At 36.5% G+C, this 22071-nt stretch overlaps 1 protein-coding gene across 5 annotated transcripts in view; it reads right to left on the minus strand.

Moving 5' to 3' along the window:
* CDH13 (cadherin 13) overlaps positions 1-22071 on the minus strand; it is a 508761-nt gene that overhangs the window by 284051 nt on the left and 202639 nt on the right. For all 5 annotated transcript variants that reach the window (XM_074582826.1, XM_074582825.1, XM_074582824.1 and 2 more), the window contains one exon: positions 18391-18507. In XM_074582826.1, coding sequence (XP_074438927.1) covers positions 18391-18507 — 117 coding nt within the window. The remainder of the gene's footprint in view (positions 1-18390; positions 18508-22071) is intronic.

Raw genomic sequence — 22071 nt, forward strand, 5'->3', positions numbered from 1 at the left:
GTGACTATCCTCAACTCCAAGTCTATTGGAGTCAATAGAGAATCTCCCGTAACTTCTGTTTATTCAGGCCCTCATTGCTTAGGCTGTGTTTGGAGATCTAACACAAAGACAACGTGGCAGTAGCGAGTGATAATGTTATACTCAAAAGAAAGTTATAACTACAACTTGTCAAATTTGACTGCTTCTAATTTGAAACAGAAGCAGTCTATCATGTAAAAACGATAGAATTAATGACTTTTTAAAAACCTAAAAATAGGTACTTTTAAAAATATTACATTAAGCTACTATACTAGTACAAAAACGACTCATACTAACATTGAGAAGAGGTGTACATATTTAAAAACCACAAATGAAGTATCTACCAGACTGAATTTTGCTTGGTTTGTGCAAAATCAGTAATCAGTTCATAAAGTAGAATCATTAGTCGAGTAGGTAAAAAAATTGAAGGGTGAATCTCTGATGCTAATGTTTTCACTGGAGGTTTTGTCATTTATTCTGTAGCAGCTTTATTACTACCTAACAGTTTTCAGTACAAGTGTGCTGTATCTCAAGATACAACATGTTAAACATACAGTAATTTAAGGCGTTGCAGAGGCCCAGAAAATGGAATGTCTGTTCTTTCCAAGGTACTTGACAAAAATACAGAAGGGTCTTTGGAGTTTGCTTTTCAAACCTACTGCTAAATTTCTAAAAGCCCACAAATGGATGAAGTGTATCACAAATTGCTGGTAGCTATCATGAAATCAATATGGTTCTTCTTACCAGTGCCCACCAAGAATTTTCTTTATATCCAAGTATACACTGTAAAAAGGTCTTCAGCTGTTTGTAGCTTTTTTTATTTTTAGGTCATTCCAACAAAATCGTAGACAATAAAATATTACCCATGTTTATTTGCATCAGGATGCCTCAGTTTAATTCTGAACTTGCAAAACTCTTTAATTCAATTTCACAACACCACCAATTAACCAAACTTAATTTACACAGAAAATAGTCACTCTAGGTTAGTGTGATAATTCATTCAAATTTTATAATTTCCTTCCTCGAAAAAACAGAAGCTGAGACATAAAATTTAACTATGCATAACATCTACCCTTTCTGACTCAGCAAGCCAAAGGTGGCCTTCAATCCAAGTGACAGTGTCTTTGTTTTAGCGTTTTCTCTTACTGACACAGATACTTATATAAATACGTACACAGAAACATCCGCATGTGTGTACAAAAACTGGCATCTATATAGTAATATAGTTTCATGTATGCGCATGCAAACATTAATGTGCTTTCAGAAGTTTCCCTTCAGTCTATACTAGTCAGCAACAGAAATAAGGGACACCTAAAAGCTTGCTGGGAAGAAGTCAAATACATGCTCATCATTGGCAGTTACTGACACGAGTCCTACTTCAGTTCATTGCACTAAACCAAACTGTGTATCACCACTCGCAGTACTGCTGGATGAAATGCTTTACTAAAGAAGCACAAAGCAGTAAGAACGCACACCTCAGGTTACCAGATCTTTTGCAATGTGGAAAAAGACCAGATTTGTAATAGAAACTACAAGTGTAATTAACTATACTTTTAACATGGTGAGATCTATTACAATGTCAGTACTTATCAAGTATTATCTTAAGTATTCCAATTGCCACTGATTTTCTCTACTGACAAACAAACATTAACTTGATTTAGCCTAACAACTCATTTAGAAAAAGAACTCCATACATTTCCCAAAAATTTCCTACAGAAATCATCTAAAACATTGCAGTGATTTCAAGGTTATTGGGAAGAATCCCACAACTGCTTGCTTTTAGCTCTAACAAATTATTATAAAATCATAAAGAAATTTATTGATATCTGAGAATAAGTAACAAATAATCCACTGAAGCAAACAGAGAATGTTAACTTTGTTGAGTGATTAATTACATTGTATTTAAACTTCAATGTAATCTCTTTAATTAAGAAGCCTTATGCAAGAATTCAGACAGCTCAGTATCTTCTTGACCGTCAAAAGCAAAAAATGCCTTTAAGTCAGATGACGTGAATTCTTCAAAATATTTTCCCAATTGTCAAAGTGTCTTGATACATAAAGACCCTTCCCTCAACTTCCACTATGTAAAAAATAAAACTACTATATAATAGCATGAAGCTGTAATTCTCCCAATCAGCATTGCCTACTTTTGCAAAAGACTCCAACAGCAAAAAAATTAAATCTACAAACTCATGATTTTGTCAAAGCTCAAATAACAGCTTCCTTCCCTTAAAGATTACACATGGTAACCTTTGGATGGTTTAACCAGTAATTACTAAAGATGGGCTTAAACTGTAAATGCTCTGTCTAAATAGGAAACATTCCCAAAGTTTAAGATGATCTTTATGGAAAGCTCAAGACTGAACTCAGTAAGTTCCTTTCTAAGCTACTTAACAGGTGTTACTGTTATCATGTACATCACCATTAAAAAAAAAGTCAGCTTCAAAAACACTTTTTCTTGGACACTTCTCTCTGTTTTTATCCCATATACAACTGAGCTTTTCAATTTTCTATGAAACCTAGTCCATCAATACATAGCTCGTGTCTTTTCATAATAAATATACCTTCAAAAAAACCCAATATTTCATGACATCTAAGCCTGCAGGAAAAAAAAGTATTCAATATAATCATTAATTTAACAGACTTCCATCACCAGCTATTAACAATTAAAATCTTAACATTCAAGAACCCATATAACACAAAGAATAGAAATCCTGTTCCTGAAGTTGAACAAAATTTACTTTTTAGAGGAGAGAACTGGAGGGCAAGTACACACAAGGTCCTATAATAAAAGGTTTGGTTTGCCCAATGGTTGTCTGAAGCCAAAAAAAAATTGTAGGCAATAGAAAGAGATGTATTCTTTCCTTTTTTGTTTTCTAATCCACTTGTGACTAAATAGAAGATTTCTTCCCTACCTGTAGCCGCATTATCTTCTCTAACTCTGAAAAGTTAGATGATTTCCAGTCACATACAATTGCTTACCATAACATTGTTCAGTGTCAAAAAATACAATTTAAAGCTAATGGTAAGATTTTATGGCAGTTTAAACTGTTAAATTATTAAACTGCTACATATAGAAGTTTGGTGGATAATGGCTATGCATTCTATATCTTGCAGAATGTAAATGTAGCTATTAGTGGGGGAAAAAAATCAGTTTAACACTTTACTTGAGATGGAAGAAAAAAAGAATAAAGACATTCAAGAAGCACAAGGCCTCACACTGAATAAACCAGAGCCAAAAAAAAAAAGTGGGATATTTGTATAAACTATTCCAAGTGTTAGAAAGAAATTCACTTCCTTGTAGCAACAAGGTTTTGCTTCTAGACGAGCTTAGGAATCAAGGAGGTTCTGCTGCATCCACCAGGACAGGATAAAGCAACTTTAAACCTGTCTTAAAAAAAGCTGTTCAAACCTGTTTATTAGGGATGAATCTGATATAGCCTGGCCCTGCTACTCTAAGAGACACATCAGGATCCAACAGGAAAAGCTACATTGAGCTGGGCTCTGGTAACGTCTGGCACAACAGGGACTTGGAGACAGATTCCCACCAGCAGTGAAATGAATGGCAGAGCAGCCTTTGAGCGGCTCCAACCTGCACACGGGGCGCTCTGCTTCCCTTGGTCAGAAACAGAACACGAACGTTAGAGTCTGGAAGACAGTCTGCCCTGAGTAAACTGGGTTTTTTGATGGTTCCCTTAATACATGATATCAGAGTTTTATCCTGTTATGCTTAAGACACACATACTCCATCCTATAATGATGGAATTAAGATAGAAATCAAATAGAAACATAGGTCTCCAGTACCATTTTAAACTAGCAAAATATAAATATCTAACCAGGACCTGCTCCACCTGTACCGTGCAGAGAGAGGATTCAGTTATATTGTGCAATTACTGTAAGCAGCCACAACTATTCTGGGCCTTGGTTTTACACCTTGTCCAAAACACAGCCAATACTGAAGCCGTGGATTTACAGCCATAACAAGGCACTGGGTCACTGCTAACAGAGAGAAAAGAGAATGCATACCTAAAATGAAAACATAATTTAATTTCACAGCTGTTTCCACTTCATACCAACCATTTCTTACTGATACTGACATTATTAAGTGATAATCTATAAGCACCTATGGCCATATTTGACTTCAATTACATAGGTCTAAATCCAAAACATAACTAGTTTTCATAGACATTTATTCAACTCAGTGCTAACAAACAGCACAATCCATGCTTCATCACCTTACATAGGTTCAGATTATTACTCTAGTTACATAATTTAGAAATAATGAAAGGGTTAACCACTATTTCTTATGTAATTAATTGTTATTTCCTTCTATTTAACTGCAGTTATAGAATGACTAACACACCTAATGACAATAAATAAAAAGCATGTTACCTATAATCGTGCACCTGTTTTAATCTTACCGTATATTGATATAGTAACATTCATACTGCGCTTTCAGGCAAAAAGGACTGGACTTATCTAGAATATTAGTGAATCTTACATGAAAACAGAATTAAAATATTTGGAGATCCTCTGAATAATATGCTCATACATATAATGAGGAAGGCACAAGAGCGCACCCATCTTCAAAGAATTCAGCAATAGACTTGAAATATACGTGGTTTTCTCTGCTAAGTTAAGGGAAATGCAGATCTGAAACTGTAGGGATAAGTAATGAGGTAAACCAAACCTTTAGATTAATGAAGCAAGTTATTTTCCCCAGGATCAGACCGCTGTTTAATTTTTACTGAAAATTAACGCTGCAGGCATACGATCACAGTTCTCAAACAAAAACAAAAAATGATTTAATGGTATTAGTAACTATTTATTTTTTGGAAATTAGCCAACAACACATCATGGAGTTAGAAAAATAATTTAACCAGGTCTAATTTTATTAATAAGGAAAACCACTTTAATATGTATGTTTCTATGGCCACGCTTACTGTGCCTGTAATACAGAAAGGTCTTAAAGCAGTCCCAGGATTACGAGCAGAGCAGAGACAGTTTTGAAATTGATATTTAAGAAGAACAGTCAAGTCATTTCAAATACAAATCATTCATTTCAATTCAGCCAAAGAAATCAATAAGCAAGAAAACAGATCTCTCATCAATCAGGTTTACTTCTCTAGATCTATCACTTTGGCATATCATAGAAATTTTCAGTTGACAAGACAGTATATCAGCCTTAAACTAAATTTACAGAGCAGTACAATTTAAACATGATGTTATGTTAAAAGTTTTAAACCTACAAACCCCTCTATTTATACAGTTAAGATTAGGTATATATTCAGAGTACAATCACAGGTCTGAGGAATGATCTGTCATTCAATTACATTACTGTCTTTTTACAGTTTTGATATTTCATTCCAAAACAAAGGAACCGTAAGCATTTTATAGCACAGCATGTCTGTCTACCACACATTAACAAAACCATTGCTAGCCTACAATGGTACTTAGTGGATGTCAGATGTATTCTGTACACTTCAATTCTGTTACCTATCACAGCACTATATTTTACTGAAATCTAGTTATTACAGTTTTCTCACTTGTAGCACACAGCATCTCCTTGCCTCTTACTTCCTTCAATAATAGGAAATACACGTAACTAGAAAATTAATATTAGAAAACGGAGTTTTTACATTTTGCCCTTCTCCAGTGCTTTGTAGAGGAAGAAGTGGAACTGAAGCCTTAAATCACCAAATTAAAAAGCCCAACTTCAAACAACCCTAACCTCCAGGGACAACTTCTGCATGGTGAACACATTAGAACAATTTTACCTGAAAACAGCATATATGTCAGCCCAGCATCACAGGTGTGAATCGCAGTAAGGAACCAAATTAAACTACAGAAGCCCTTTAAAAAACAAGACAGCACTTTTCTCCAAAACAAGTCACACTAAAGATAAGGGACTTCTTTCTGAGCAATTCTAGGAACTACACAACATTCAGAAACATCCAGAACTTCTCCAGAGCTTTTGGTGGCCTACTCAGGAAGCTGTACTCAGTGCAAGACAGCGTGGCTCCTATTGACCACTGTATTTTTCTACCTATTTCAATAATCAGACATTACAATACTTCCTTTTACATTACAGGAGAGCTGGAGGTTCACAAATGCTCATAAATGTCAGAAGAAATAACTGTTTAGCTCCACTTTCCAACTGCAGATTACACACTGTCATGCCGAAGGAAACGAGGCACCTAAATTCCTCTGAAAATGTGGGCCTTAGTAACTTATACCTCCCTGCTTTCAGAAATAGCTTTTTATTTCTAACATTGCCTACCTGCTTTGAAATGCAGAATGACTCTATAAATAATAAAGCAATATTTGAATACAAGTAATGAGTCAGACATTCCTCACCCTTTCTCTCTACTTTTCAGATACCTTTGCATGATATAAAATGGTATTTAAAAGAACAAAAGCTTAAACGTGAGAAGGTTTCTGGGAATACAGAACTGCAAAGGAATTATTTGTGCAGCCACCCCGAGATCTTTCCACAGTTCGTTATCTTTGCAAAGAGCAGTAAAAACAACATGCAATTCAAGGATAAACCACGCACAGCAAATTACAGAAGGATGGTCGCGGGTCAGCCCCAGGATACATCTGCCCTTATAGTCTATCCGTAATGATGACCAATACCATCCTCTACCAGCATCAGAGCCCAAACCAGCAGGCGTAATAGCAAGTATACCCTTTACTTTTGGCCTCTACATGTTGTGACAAGTAGACATTGTGTAGAGTATCACAATGCTAGATAATTATTTTTTTTCTTTCAATCCACCACCTGACAGTCAATGGAAGTTTCTTAGTTCTTCAGTAGGAAAAAAAATGGATAGTCGTTCCCTGTGTTCTCTGCATGCAATCAACCATTTTCTAAAGCAGAATCATATCCATCCTTAGTTGTTTCTTTTCCAACATTACAAGCCCTGTTCTGTTTAAATTCTTGATTTCTTATCTTGGATTATCTATGGTGCCCTTCTCTGAAGCTTCTCTTAGTGCATTCTTTTTAAGATGGCACAACAAGAACACAAAATTCAACTTTCTGTTTGACATCTGGTAACTGTAAAGGATTGAGTTGACTTTTTCAGACACCAATCCCCAACGGTTCCAGAACTGCTCCTGAATTTTATAAATTATTAATCTGAAGTTATCAACAAACTCAGTCATCCACTACTGTTAAATCCCCCTGCAACACTATAATCTTTTCATTACTTGTCACCCTCTTGAATCGTTTTGGATGATCTGGAAACTCTGTCACTTCACTGTCTCCTTTTACAGATAATTTTTTTACTACGTTAAACATCACAAATCACTGTATAGACCCTTGGAAATATCCATTGGTAAAACCTTCCCTATGAAAATCTATTTCCACAGTGATGTTTCAATCTTTTTAGCCAAAAGGCGGTCTTCCCTCTTAGTAGAGAAATCCAAATATGGTTTATTGATCCTATTTATCTACAGCTTTGACTCCACAGATCTTAATACATTTATGAGATACAACTTGCCTTCAAAAGAGCTGTGTTGACTATTCACTTCATGATCATCCAAAAGTTTATCTATTCCAGTGACTGGAACAACTTGGTTTTAACAGGTTCACCTAGTGTGGGAGTGGGATTCAATGGGCTGTAGTTCCTAATGCATTTCAAGGCTTTCTAGGGTCCTTTTTGAAAAGGACGGGCAGTATATGACACCCACATTCCACTGCAAGTGAAGTCAATGCTTGTGAGCAGTCCCATGCCACAGTTAGGAGCTCAGCAATTCCCTGTTTAAGCTCTCTTCAAGTTTAGTCTTTGTTATTTTATAATACTGATTTTTCTGGTTTACTGTGCACCCGTATCTTTTGACACTTCATTTTGAGTTGTTCCTTCAGACTCCCGTCTCCTTCCTTCGTTGAGAACACCTGCAGTGGGACACAGCCTCCCTTGCAGGGAACACACTACTTTCTGAAATACTTGAAAAACTTTTACTGGTAGTTTATAATTTACAGGACTTCCACTTTTTAAGGGAGGTTGAGGATTCTGGAGAACCCTCTAACAGTCTTTCTGAACCTCTAATAGAAGTAAAACTGTTTAACTGTTTGTCAGTTATTTGCTTGTCACACAAATTTACAAAACCCAAAGTCTCCTAAGAGTAAATTCGTGACTGAAATCAATGGCATATCCTGCTACTAAATTATTTGCAATGAGATAATTTCCCTAGCTCTTCAACACAATAATTTCTTACTTTGAAAGCTACTGCATAAGGGTCCACATGGTTCATTACACAAGCAGCAGGGAGTCCCTCCTTGAGAGAACGAAGGACAAAAAATGGCAACTTAGCTGTATTTTGCCTCTAGTCCTTGATTTAAAAAGCTGATGGGAAAATTTCTGTCTAATTCTAAAAATATAATTAACTCTGACAGTCTAATAAGAATTTTAGAAAATTGTTCTATTGAAAAGCATGTGAAGAAAAAAATTATTTTGCCCTTACTCTGCTAAATATTGCACTGGAATGCATTGTGCCTATCTTCATCTGCTATAAATTATACACATATATGTGTACACATAAGCTACGATCGCTGAACATGTGCTTAATTTGTTCCCAGAATTAAAAGGCTGGTCAAGATGGGAAAGTTTTCAACATAACAAAATGTGGGCAAAGCTTTTTTCCTTGTAAAGGAGAAAAAGAACTGGAGGATACATTCAACAGCTACCGTGTTCAGAGCTCACAGCAAGTGCTTGTGAACTACATCTGTATTTTTTTTCTCTGAAGAGCTTGGAATTCCCGATCTTTGTGGAATCTTGGGGAAAAAAAAACCCAATCAATTTTCTACTACTTACAAAGAGCATCCTTCATCAGTCATCCCCTAAAGGAAACAATATGTCTGATTTTTAAGACTTCTCATTAACAGATAATTACACTTTTTTCCAAAGCATTATCGAGTGTATCATGATTGTGTTCATTTTTTATTTTTCTTTAAAGGAGATAATTTATTAAATAATAATTATGCTAAAATTCTCACAATAAAATAAATTAATAAAATTCAGTAATGGCACTACATGACTTCTGTAAAAAAAATATTAATCCACACATAACAGATTCTATTAATTCAAATTAATTTTCATGTTCCAGTGACCTTTAGCAAATTCAGATTAGAAAGCCCAACAGCACAGTAATAATGGATGAATTTGATTTATTATGTTTTCCTGTTTACACAATTTCAGCATGCACTGTATTGTTCATTAATTTTTATTGGTGATAAAATTCATATAGATTCCCTTAAATAATTAGTGACTTCTCCACTGAAGATATTACTCTTTGAATATGCCTGATTTAAACGTTATTCCAACTCTACAAGGAACAATAGCTTCTTCAGTAATATTTAAGGGCTTGCTTGTTAAGTAAAAAGAATCTGTTGAGGAAAGGATGTTATGCCAAACACCTGCTTCTTTACTCTGGTCTCCTGAAAAACCCCAGCATTAAGCAGTTATGTTGTCTGATCTATTTTAAGTCTATTGGCTAGTTTCAATCAAATTCAACCAAAAAAAAAATAAAAATCCAAGATAAAAAGTTCCCGAAAGTCTCATGAAAACTATAACATATAAAGCAAAAAGACCTACTAACACTTGTAGAGACAGAAAGGCAGGAAGAGTTTCCATTTTGCACAGTCCGGTTAGCTGTAGCTCCAGGACGTGCTCTCTCCTATCCCAGTTTGAAATGCCAGAAAGTAGAAAATAACACCAGTGGTGCTGAGAGCACGGTGGGATGACGTAGGGTCATTGTGCCTGAGGCGTTATCACACATAGGAGGACCCGGGTTTGTTGCAGAAAAATAATATTTGTAAGAAACCAGCCTTCATCACTTCAATAGCTCATGAAAATACTTGTAATATATTATAATCTATCAGGTTTGAACATGAATTTCTGTTAAATTAATACAGTCCCTGAATTCAAGTTCTAGCCACACTCAGCTACATCTACGCTTCCTCTTTTTTTTTTTTTTTGCAATTCTAATAAGTAAAAATATATTAAGACACATGTTATTGGATTATAGGGATCACTACTACTTTCAATTTATGGACTACATTGTTGTACAGATTTCTATTATCAAAATCCATTCTCATCTCCAACAAGTAAAATCGAATATGTAAGCTTAACAGTTTCATGCATGTGTTGTAGAAGTGAAAATAAAAACTTCTGAAGCAGTGCAAAAATACTTATGATGTTGGAAAAAAAAAATATTTGAACCTTGATGAAAATTCCAATTTCCAAATCAACTTTGATAATTTTCCCTATAAACATAGTGAAATAAAGTATAACCTGATATGTACATGATCAGCTTAGTTCACGCTTCCTTCAAGGGTCTTTCCCCGCCCCCTAAAATCTCCCAAGATGGTTGGCCTGATCAAAAATCCTTTCCCAACTCTGATGGGAGAATTTCTGTTAGCTTCAATTAGCTTAACGTCAGACAATATTGTACAATGACACAGAACAATGCTTTAGGATGTGCTTAAACAGACTGCCACTCCATGGAAGTGCTGAGCGACGAGGACAAGCGTATAAAGATTGTTACATCTCAGCTTACACCACAACTCAAGCTAAATAAAATCACTAAAATAACGTGCTGGCAAAACCGTGCAAATATTTTAACAGTCATTTCAATTCTTAGGTAGAATTTGAATAAATATTTATTCCATGTTATTCACCTGTTCTTCAGAAATATGAGACAGAGAGTAGCATGGCAGGAAAATAAGATTTGGAAGAAAAATACCACTGATAATTGTTGATAAAAGAGCAGATGAAATTGGGAGGCTTTCCAATAAAAGCAATGTGTTCCACAGCAGCACCCCACAGATTAAAATGGGAGAGAAAGCACCCACAAAGAAGGAGTCAGCATGGATTCACCAGGGGGAATCACCTACATGGGATCCTTAAAACATGACCCTGGGGGTTTATTTGGGTCAAGAAAGCTGGAACAGGCCTGGAGTTGTGGGGAGATTCTTCTTCTTGGTAGTTTGGGGTTTTTTTTTGTCCCCCCTGCCCCCCACAGATGACTATAATTAACCCTTTAAGAAAAAAAGGTGTCTAACATCAGGCATCATTAAACAAAATAACTGATGCATCTAAAAATCACAAATAAACTTGAGTCTAAAATTCAATTAGCATGTCAATGTAAAATTAGTTGCCAGGGTTTTATTTCATCTTAGTTACTTTACGTAGGTAATTTACTGGCAGGGACAGACTTTTCCCCCCTCTACCTTCATCTACAACACAGTTTAAGGTATCAAATTCTGAGATCAAAGTTAACACAAATAATGCGACAGTTAAACTGTAGTATACTTTGCTGAACAGCTTCAGAGCATAAAACCTCTTCTGTTTGGTGCTCTCATTAAGGTCATTAGCATGATTTATTATGAAGCAGGAAATTAGGTACTGGATATTTCAATATTGGGCAGAAAATTTAATTCCATCGTTGCCATAGAACTGCTTTATCTCCAACAAACTTGTAACCATAGTAACTAGATTAGAAAGTATTCCTCAAATGTTTTTAAGTTCTTTTATTCTTATTAATGACACCAACCACTGAAAAATAATGGTAAATTCTTATTATTTTCCAGTTTTTCAAGGCATCTGCTGCTCAAGTGTGATTCTTCTGAAAGATCTTAAGTAAACAGAAGTATTTTAACAAGGCTTTCCATTAAAATTCTGTTAGCTTAAAGAGAATGAATGTATTCTGTTGGAATTGTTTATGTGACTATCGATATTTAAAAAAAAAAAAAAAAAAGAAATTTGAAGAGAGACCTTTCAGAAAAAGAGATAAATTTGAAGTGCTGTTTTCACTTAATGGTTTGTTAGGACATCAAATACATATCCTTTAATGAAAATTAATATGCTGTAGTTTAATAATTCATGTACTTGCATCGAAAGCCCTTTAATTTAATGGAATGCTGTTCATTTCATTACATTCATTGCTGAGGTAGGTTGGTATTTTTCCATGAAGGTCAGAAGTGTGCCATTCCTTCATGCAAGCCATGAATTTGATCAGATGTTAAACTCTGACATCTCCAACCGTCCGTTCAGGTCCAACTCAGCAGGGCATTACACATTTTCAAGAGCACTAGAATAGCAGGAAACCTCTAGGTGTCTGTTCTTTCAGGATCAGAAGCAGCTATATTATGCAACTGTGATTGTATATTTATCAAACTTGGTATTCCCTCCTCAGTACTTCTGTTGGAAATTAATTCCTCTTCTCTGGGGACTAGAAACTTTTCTTCTAATCTTCCACCAAAATTTATATCCATTAGGTTAGTACACCAGCTTATTCCTTTCGCTTCCATCATTTCACGCGCTCTGGATTTACAGAAAACACTGTGCTAGCCTGAACAAATTGAGATGGTATATATTTCTGCCCAATCTTACTGTACTAGTACTGCAACTTGATTCTTCTCTAATCCCAACCTTTTTTTCTTGCTGGATTAGAAAGAACTATATTTATTAAGACTGTATTTATTGCCTAAGTGCTATCCATCAACAACACCCTTTCCCCCTCCTCCCTCCCTGCCTTTTTTGTACATCTTTCTACCACTCTTAGTTTGCCGATTGTTTATATATTCTCATCTGTGGATGTGTCTTTTCCTACAGAGAAAGACAGACACAATTCTGCATGCTTTAGCTGAGTGCTCTCCTTACATGCCATAAGACTTTGACGCAAGAAACCAGAATTCCTTGTAACTGAGTAATTCCATCTACTCTCTGAAAAAGGTCCTCACCCTGCAATGTTTCTCAGGAGCCAATCATTCCAACGTCTCCTTAATGGCACCACTTTTTCAGTTGTCACTGAAATTTCTTGCCTTCTGGACAAGTCAGAATCCTTGCTGATGACCACCTCCTCTTTTCTGAGCATACTCTTTGGAACAGCCTGATCATTACATCTGATGTGGTGAAGATTTGAAAACAACCAAACGGATATTAAAAAATAATTTTAAAAAATCGACTGGGTTTTTCCTGTAGACCTCAGACCCACTTCTAGTTCCATAGTAAGAAATAGTCTCTTGCTTCTACCTCATTTTTAGTAACTGACATGAAGATTCAGACCAAGAACTGAGATTCAAACCTTTACCAACTGAGAAGTCGGTAAGGAGTCACACAGATCTCTCTCTTGGTGTTGGAAAGGCTTTTAGGAACAGCTCCTCTTTTCCGCACATCATTCCCTGTCAGTGCACACCATTATCTTCCAGACTTGCACACCCATCCTAGCTAAGTCCTTTCCTTCCTCCTCTTCTGTTTAGATTCTCTCCCCCGACTCCTTCATTTTCTGCTTAATTCTCCAGTAGAACAAATGCACTTCATAATTCAGCTTTTATTTTACTGTTGTTCTTGTTCTTCTGTTGTCTTTCTCATGTCTCCTTGTAATCCACAATCCTTCTCTCCAGGTTGCTTCAAAATTTGGTGGATCATGATCATCTCTCCTGAAGCTTCTGTCACCTCCCCTTCAAACTTTTGCCTGAAGTTTGGCATTTTTTCCAGCTGCATCTTTAGCACTTAACACTGTTCTTCTGTGAAGCATATAATTTATCACATATAAATAGCCTCAATCAGATAGCCACTCAAAAATAATAAGCTTCCAGCAGCTTTTCCATCCAGTTATCTTCAGTTTCCTCCCCTCTTCAGGTTTTGTTTTTTTCTATTGCTGCATTAACAGCTAAGCTGTGTTTTCTCTTTGCCTTAAATTCACAGCTCAGAGGAGGATAAAAATCCACCTCCTTGTAGATCTTAAGGATTTCTATCCTGATTGCTAGCCTGCACCACTTTTTGTTTAGGTCAGTCCTGCCATCTAATTGTCATTTGGCAGTTAACTTTCCATCAGCCCAGCTCAGAGGCAGGGAGTATATATACACTGTCTGATGCAAAATATCTGAACAAACACCCCCTCTCCTTCCAAAAGGACAAAACAGCCTAGTAACAACGAAAAAAATTCTCTTCCTAGCAAAAAATAAGGGTTTCATTATTTTATTTCTTTTTTTCATTCAGCACAAGTTTCCTACAAAGTTTACTGTGTACCTCTGTCTTCTGGCCTTCATTGAGCATGAAAAGTCCTGCCAATTTTTACCAGGCCACTCATGGCTCCTAGATCTTATGTGTCAACAATTGAAAACTCATTCTTATGAAGGACGATTCCTCTAAATTAAAGAATGGAATTGCAGATTCATCATATGTCCATCAATAAAATCCATAGCAAATCCTTTCAGCCTCTATTAATACGCTCTCACTTTGCAGATGTTCATCTCTCCTAATGTCTGAAAGAAGAGCTGGAACTTGTTGACCATCTCCAAAACTACCTTCCTGCACTTTGAACTCTGCATTAGTGTAAGGATTAAACTTCCGAAAGTACCATCATGCAGTTCATCGCCACTGTTAAAGTGTGTCTGGAGATTACCATCAAATAGATGCAGAGAAGCACCACTCCTAAGTTAGTCTTAGAAAACTTTTCCGCAGTGTAGTGCCGAATAACCTATCCTCACAATTACAAGATTATCCTGCATCCCACTGTTTTGTACTTCATTTGACTTCATGTGGACAAATAAACCGGAAAAGTAACATATGGAGAGAGACTAAAAATTGAATATCATATCCCTGTGCTATATCAGCAAGAGCTAAACCAAACACATCAATAACAGTCAACAGTTGTAGCCCAGGCCATCTGGTCACAAAGGCCCATATTACCAAGACTGTATTAAAATATTTTAATACCACTATTTTCCCTCAGGAATGAAGAATAATATGCAAAAGCTTAAATTCTGCTAAAAGGTGAGATTCCTCTACCTACAAGCACAGCATGTCTATGATAGTTATTTAATTAAGAGATACCCTAAAGAAGGGTGTGCAAATGGCAAGGCAATAATCTTATTCCTAAATGGTATGCTGGAAAGCCAGTAACAGCAAAGAGAACAGCCTCTCCACATGTATTCCCTTGTTAAGCTAAATACTAATTTGAATTTTTGTAATTAATTAAAACAAACCCATTTTTTCACTTGTCCAGTGCATTACCTCCTTCCTTATTTACATTACCAAACCTTAATGAATAAAGTTCTCTAGAATCCCCATGTTTTCTTTGTTTATGCTTTTGTTTCCTAATTGTGAAATAAAATGTGGTTATTTGCTCTCCTATTTTTGCACATCTGCCCTGCTCCCAACTAAGTGCCCAGTTCAACTGTTGGTGGCTGCTGCAATCACTTCCAACCAACCTTGTGCATTTCTGGGCAACATAGCGTGGGTTGGAAAGCAAGAGGCAGTCAGCACAGATGAATAAACTGCACCGGTAGTTTGCTAAAGCAGATGAAAGAAAGGGAAGATAACACACTCAGAGTACAACTGGAAACCAAACTTTTATGTAGACAACGAAACTGGACTACACCATAGTATCAAAGAGAACTAGTCATATCTGAAATTATCACTATCCTACATTTCATTCCGTCAGGAAGGCTTCACATTCCTGATGAGTAGAAAACGTAGCACTACCGTAACAGAGATGAAAGCAAAACATAAACTGGAATTATTTTTCACACAGGAAAATGTATGCTTATTCCCACTTACACTCCTTCCCCGCCGCCCTTGTTCCTAAATGTTGTTATTGCTATAAAATATAAACTGCCCCACTGTGCAATCTCACAGAGATTTGACTGGGAAGGCCCAGTACAGAGGAGCTCAGAAAGACACTGCTCACGGAGTTGGGCAAACAGGGTGAGCCCTCGTGAGCCCCTGCACTATGAGGCAAACTCTGCTGTTCCCATCCCAACGAACCTACATGAGTCCTCAGCCCTGACTGCTGGCAGTTACATGACAGAACTTTGATCCAGAATCTGCTTTCCCTTCTTCTTCCTTCTCATTTTTTTAAATTCTATTATAACATGCAAACAATCCATTCTATGTTTTCTCTCTTCCCCAAAACACTATAGAAAACATAGCTACAAACTACATCTGCCATGCCCCTTCACAGCGATTACAACAGACCAGAAACAGCAAAGTTTAAGTTCAAGAAAAATTCATACACATCATAAGCTGTAATTCACCAGTCCACGTAGTGCTCTGTTGAGGCTTCTGAAGGTAAGCCCCAAAATAATGTGGAAGAGGAAATAAATGTGTTTCTCATGCCTCACAGAAGCAGGCACCTAAAGGAATTTTTGCAAATTCATGAAGCTATGTACAGTTCACAATAAACATCTAAAGTTAAATGAGACAGATAATCAACTTTTTCTGCAGTTTGTGCAGGAACTGAAACAAGTACATGAATCGGGTGTCTAAGGCTCTCTAGAGTAGTACAGACTATTTTTATTTCTGAAGAGTTCACGGCATGCCTTATGAAGATCTATGACATATCAAAAAGACCAAAAATCATTGCTTTTATTTTCAGCATTGACTCCTACTGAATTTTTTAGTTAGGGAACAGTAGACATTCTTCCCTGCCATCACTATGTCTGAGGCTCCAAACAGTTCTCTTTATGCTTTGTTAAGTACTCAGTTGCAAATTGCTGAGGTTGACCTATTTATTGCATTATTTTAAGTATCTCTAAAATTTGTGTCTCACTTGACACCTATACACTCTACGTGTATTGCAAGTGTACTTGCAATAGACTATAGCCAAAATGCTCATATCTAGGTTCTAAAATTAGAAATATAATGAAAAAAAATTATATTTAAAGACTTTTAAAATTGATGACAGCTCAAAGCATTTCAAGGTGCTGATCATTTGCAGTTCCTATAATTGAAAGACTAGTTGAGGATGGGTATCTTAGAGCCTTTGAAAAACAGACTGCCAGATGCTTTTACATGTCCGTGTTTGTACATCATCCAACGCACTTAACTTGTGATCCCTGACTAGCATTTCAGGAACGGTAACAAATCCAGGTGACAAGATGCTAGGAAAACATTGAAGTACAAATAGGACCTGATTCATCTTATTCTGCTTAAGGAACCTCAGTTACTGGGACTAGCCTTCTAAACTCTCCAAAAAAATACTTCATGAAGGTACTTCTAGGAAGCAACTCAGACTACCTCAGATCTAAAAATTCAGTGTTCATGAACAGTAGGGGTGGAATAGGGCAGGGAGAATTAAAACAGTAACAACAAAAAAAGAAAGACTATACATGTGTGTATAAGTAACCTTTTTGATTATCTCACTGCTTTAAAAATTGCACAACAGAACTCTTAAAAATTAACTCCATAACTAACATATTAATCGACAATATTTACTTCAGTTATTAATCTGAAACACTGAAATGTGAAAAAAAAAAGTTCAGAAATGGCTTTAGAAAGTTTAGGATATATTAAAAGATACTTCAGACAGGTAGAAAAACTTATGGAAATTTATGAGATCGGTATAAATCGTTGTTAGGGAAATAGGAGAAAATTAAATCTCCATAGATTATTCTTTCTTTTTACTGATAGGAAAACAACATTTCCTAATTATTAAAGTAACTGATTAGGTGCCAGCTGACTAAATTACACATCGATCCTAGACCAAAATTCTGCCCTCGAGCTGTGCATTTAGCTCTAGCGGTCATATTGGTGGGAATCAGGAATAGCCTTGGCCTGGGCCGCACTGCCACCGAGACGAATGACAGGTGTGTAGCCCATCATGTCTTTAAAACATCTACTAAAATCAGAGCGATGCATAGGGGTCTCAGTTTCAAAACTACCAACATCCAAAATATGTTCACGTAATTACATCTTCTCATGCCTAAACAGACACTTGAACAATTGTTGGCATTTTAATTTTAATCCGTTGGTATACACAAGCTGTGTATCTGAAATTCTGGAAAAGTGGCTGTTAGAACTCTCTTCTATTTGGTTGCCTGCAGACACTAGAAAAACTTTCCATTTTGTCAGATCTTTGCAAACAACAAAAACTAAAACTCAAAACACCTGCAAAGACTTAATAAGTCTTTGGACACTAGAAATTAACTAAGAAATGAACAAAAGATGTTTTTACATGTAATGCCTTACAAATCCCTTCTAGGTCTTGAGAACAGAAAATAAAAAGATAATCCACACTATGCAATAGGATATTCTTCATAACGTTCCTGGCCCAGATTTCAGTCTAACACATAGATACACAGGTAGGCAGCCACATTTACTGAAGATAGCAGCTGCATGAAAACATATGACCCCGATTAACACTTTTTAACAGAATCTATGCTATAAAAGTCTGACATGAATCCAAAGTCGTGTTCATCTGTCTACACATTATAGGCAGAAAAAACCCAATCTTCTCTTTCAGTTTTATGCTTCTTAATTTTGTCTGGGATATTGCTACCAACATGATAGGCATTACAAAATTTTAAGAGAACTAGATCAATTAATTAATATCAAAATTTCATCCTAGTCTTTGTTGACTTACCTTGCCAACAGATCGGGGGAATGGTGGTCTTTGATTTTCAGGAATTAATATTGGAGTTGCCAAAATAGCCCTTTTTTGTCTTGGAATTCCAAGGTTGCCTTCTATCTTAAAGATTTCCTAAAAAAGAAGAAAATCAATTACAAAGACTTTCAAAAAAATATTCAGTTGTTATTTCTACTCCCTGCATCTTTAGGCAAAATTAACGTGAACTACCAGATTCTAGGTTTTGTATTATCTGTTTTCCATCAATTAGAGATAATATATCAAGCTAATTATTTAAATGTGTCCAGTTACTCCACTTATTACAGTGACAACGGACAGGCCACATTCATTGTGTGTTCCTGTAGACTAGTTTTAAACCTAAGCAAGTGTGCCTACCATCCTACCCTGACAACTGCTTAAATCGTAAATCTTAAACAAGGTCTGGCTTACCGCCAATACTTGCAAGAGACCTGTAAAATAAACATCTGACATAATTTTGCCAGTATCACATCTCAAGTTGCATCTTCACTCAGTGGCTTCACAGTCCAGGCTTTTAATCAAACAGAATTTACAGGTGAATTTGCCAGAACTGTCCACAACTGATGAACTCTCAATAAACATAAAAAGCTTGTAAGTTAAAAATAAACAACAGACACCAAAACCCAGGTGCAACTTAGAATATCAGCTAGTAGGAGGGGGGGTTTTGTGCTGGGTCTTTTAGATTTTGTTTTTTTTTCCTAGAGAAAACTTCATGCTACTACATCAGAAAGAACAAAAGCAGAAGTGGTTTATACACAATTCTTCCTTTTCCCACTGCGTTTTCTGGAGTATTTAGTTCTGAGCTTCACGCAATTCAACACTTTATGAGCTACAGCAAACTTTTCACAGTGGCCTCTGGCCCCTAGAAAACTCTGTCCGTCACACCTTTGCCTTCCCTCCCCTTCTGCTCACTGATCCTTTAACTGCTCTCTCTGCATGAGCAGCAGTTTCCCAGAGATCACCCTCTCCTTTTGCTTCCCCCTACAGTCTCTGCAACTCTCTTCGCCAAGCACGTTCAATTACTACCAAGGGTCAAAACCAGCCTCTCCCCATTTAGCAAAGTTCTTCCCCTTTAAAAAACAAAACAAAGCACCAGGAACTCACAAATTTATACTATGTTGGGAATTGTGAAACTGAAAAAGATTTAGACTGGTAGTATTCATCCAGGTTGTCATGACAGTTTTACAAAGAAATCATAGGTTGAATTAAACATCTAATTCCAATAAGGTAGTTAAATCCTACAGATAACACTTTTCTCTGCTGTCTTTATGAAGAAACTCTAGAAACCAAAGTTTCTCAGTCAGTTCTGGAACTCACGTTCTTGTTTTAATAGCTGCTACTTTATTACATAAGGAGAGCTCCATCCCTAGGTTTTATTTGTAATAAAACTGCAAAGTTGAATGAGTTTCTTGGTGGCACGATCTGGACATCCATCAGTCAAGAACTCCACACGCTGCTCCTGCTGACAAGCGTATAGGTGCCTCCCATCTAATGAGTGTATCATCACCAAAACACTGCTCTACTAGCTTTAGCATCACTTTCAAATTTGACAACAAACAGCAACAAGGGGAACTCAAGTCTTCAACAGTCAGCTTTAGACATGATGAAGTCAAAGAGCAGTGGGAACCGTGCAGAGAATCCCTTCTCACAATTTTGCCAATTTTCATAAGTTTTTGAGGCTCACCCCGATACAGAGTTCCCATCTCTCCCAAAGGCTTTGACACTTCTCTCTAATCTTTCAGTCTGCAGGCCACTTGGGTCCCTATTTTTGTCTTCCAATTCCTCTCCCAAAAGAATTTTCCCTAATAAAAATTCATGAGAAAATTCAAGATAAAAACATTTGAAGTGTCAAATAAAAAGGAAAGAGCTGAATTCTGTCCAAAGGCAAATGCACAGAGCAGTAAGCTTTCAAAATCACTTATTCTGTAAACACAGCAGACAGTTTGGCTGGCATGTGTCTGTGACATTTCTAAGGAGAGTAAAAGTGACTACCAGTATGTCTAAAAGGAAATATCAGTTCTTTACCTCAACAGCAGCAGTGCTCAACTGATCACAATTTTCACTCATGCTAACTACTACCTTGATGGTTGTCCTTCAGCTCATGAAAATGTAAGGAAGAAATCCCAGCTGCATATCCTTTGGAAATGAGCAAGACATTCATTCAGATTCACATCCCTTTGTAGCATGGAATCATAGAATAGTTTGGGTTGGAAGGGACCTTTAAAGGTCATCTAGTCCAACCCCCCTGCCAAGGAGCAGGGACAACTTCAACTAGATCAGGTTGCTGAGAGCCCCATCCAACCTGACCTTGAATGTTTCATGTTTCTTTCTATGCTAATTTGAAGAGTAAAAGGAATTTTCAGACTGTTCAGTATCTAGATCTCCCAATTTTGGTAGTCATAAAGACCCATAAGCAATTAATTCATCACTTTCTCACGACAGGGTATCCTTACACTTTCCCAGAAGGTCCACAAATGGAAGGAAAAGCCGAATTATATTTAATGAATCATCACTGGGGTCATTAATAGAAAGAAATGAAGTTCTAAAGGAAAGGAGAAGGCTGGTAATACTTAAAAAAAAGGGAAAACAGTATTATTTATTTGTTTGTTTTTAAACACAATTAGTTTGTTGCATGGACAAGAAAGCTTCAGCAGATTGGGCACAGAAATGTAAGCACTTCTCTGAGTATGTTTCACACTGTTTATTTTTCATATTTCACTGCTGTTTTTTAAATACTGATTTCTTCAATATGATTTCTCTCTCTCTCTCATCATCCCCTGGTGTCTAACAGTAACAAGACTGATTAAATGAGTCGCCAAAATCATCACTATGAATGCAGGTAAACAGAAAGGAAGAAAAGGTCAAGAGTACTTCACCAACACATTTAATAGTTCAGTGCTGTTTGTGGTTATCATGACTTCCCCATTTGTAAAGAATACGGAAAAAGAAAGAACATTAATGCCAAGCAGCTGCAACTGATGGTTCAATCTTCAACCAGTACATAAGACAGAAGCCAAAGAATTTGAAGTTACATGTGCATTTAGCACCTGATTCAACAGTCAAAACACTGAAAAGATTCATGAACGGATATATTGCACATATAATAATTTTTACTGAATTCAACTATTTAATTTCTTGAAGAAGCAACTCACAAGGAATATGAAATTACTCTGGATAGAGTTGGTAATTTTGCTTCAAATTTTCTTACAATATCAGGTTAGTATTATAACAAGAGTCTTCTTTTGCCTCTTGACACAAGTGAAACCCGTAAAGTTTTCCACCATCTTTGCTGGAACCAGCTGATCAAGGACTATAGCATCTACCATGTCTTTGTAGCAGCCACGACTCCAGACAAGTATTTATGTGCCAGGAGAGCCTAGAATGACATGCCCATGTCCCAGAGAGCCAATGGCCATGATTACCATCTACTTCTCCCATGCCTGCTGCTTTGTACAACAAACCAACCTAACATGCGTGTCCGGCAACATTCATCCACAAGAAAAATTTAAATTAAAAAAATAATAAATTTATGGCTTCCTAAGAAAAGTGCACCAAAAATAAAAAATTTGGTTTTCTGATTGATTATGGAGGAAAAGAAAGCTATCAGAAGTACTCAACATGGATTCACCAAGGGGAAATCATGCCTGACTAATCTGATAG

Source organism: Larus michahellis, chromosome 4 (genome assembly GCF_964199755.1).
Source record: "Larus michahellis chromosome 4, bLarMic1.1, whole genome shotgun sequence".
Taxonomy (NCBI): Eukaryota; Metazoa; Chordata; class Aves; order Charadriiformes; family Laridae; genus Larus; species Larus michahellis.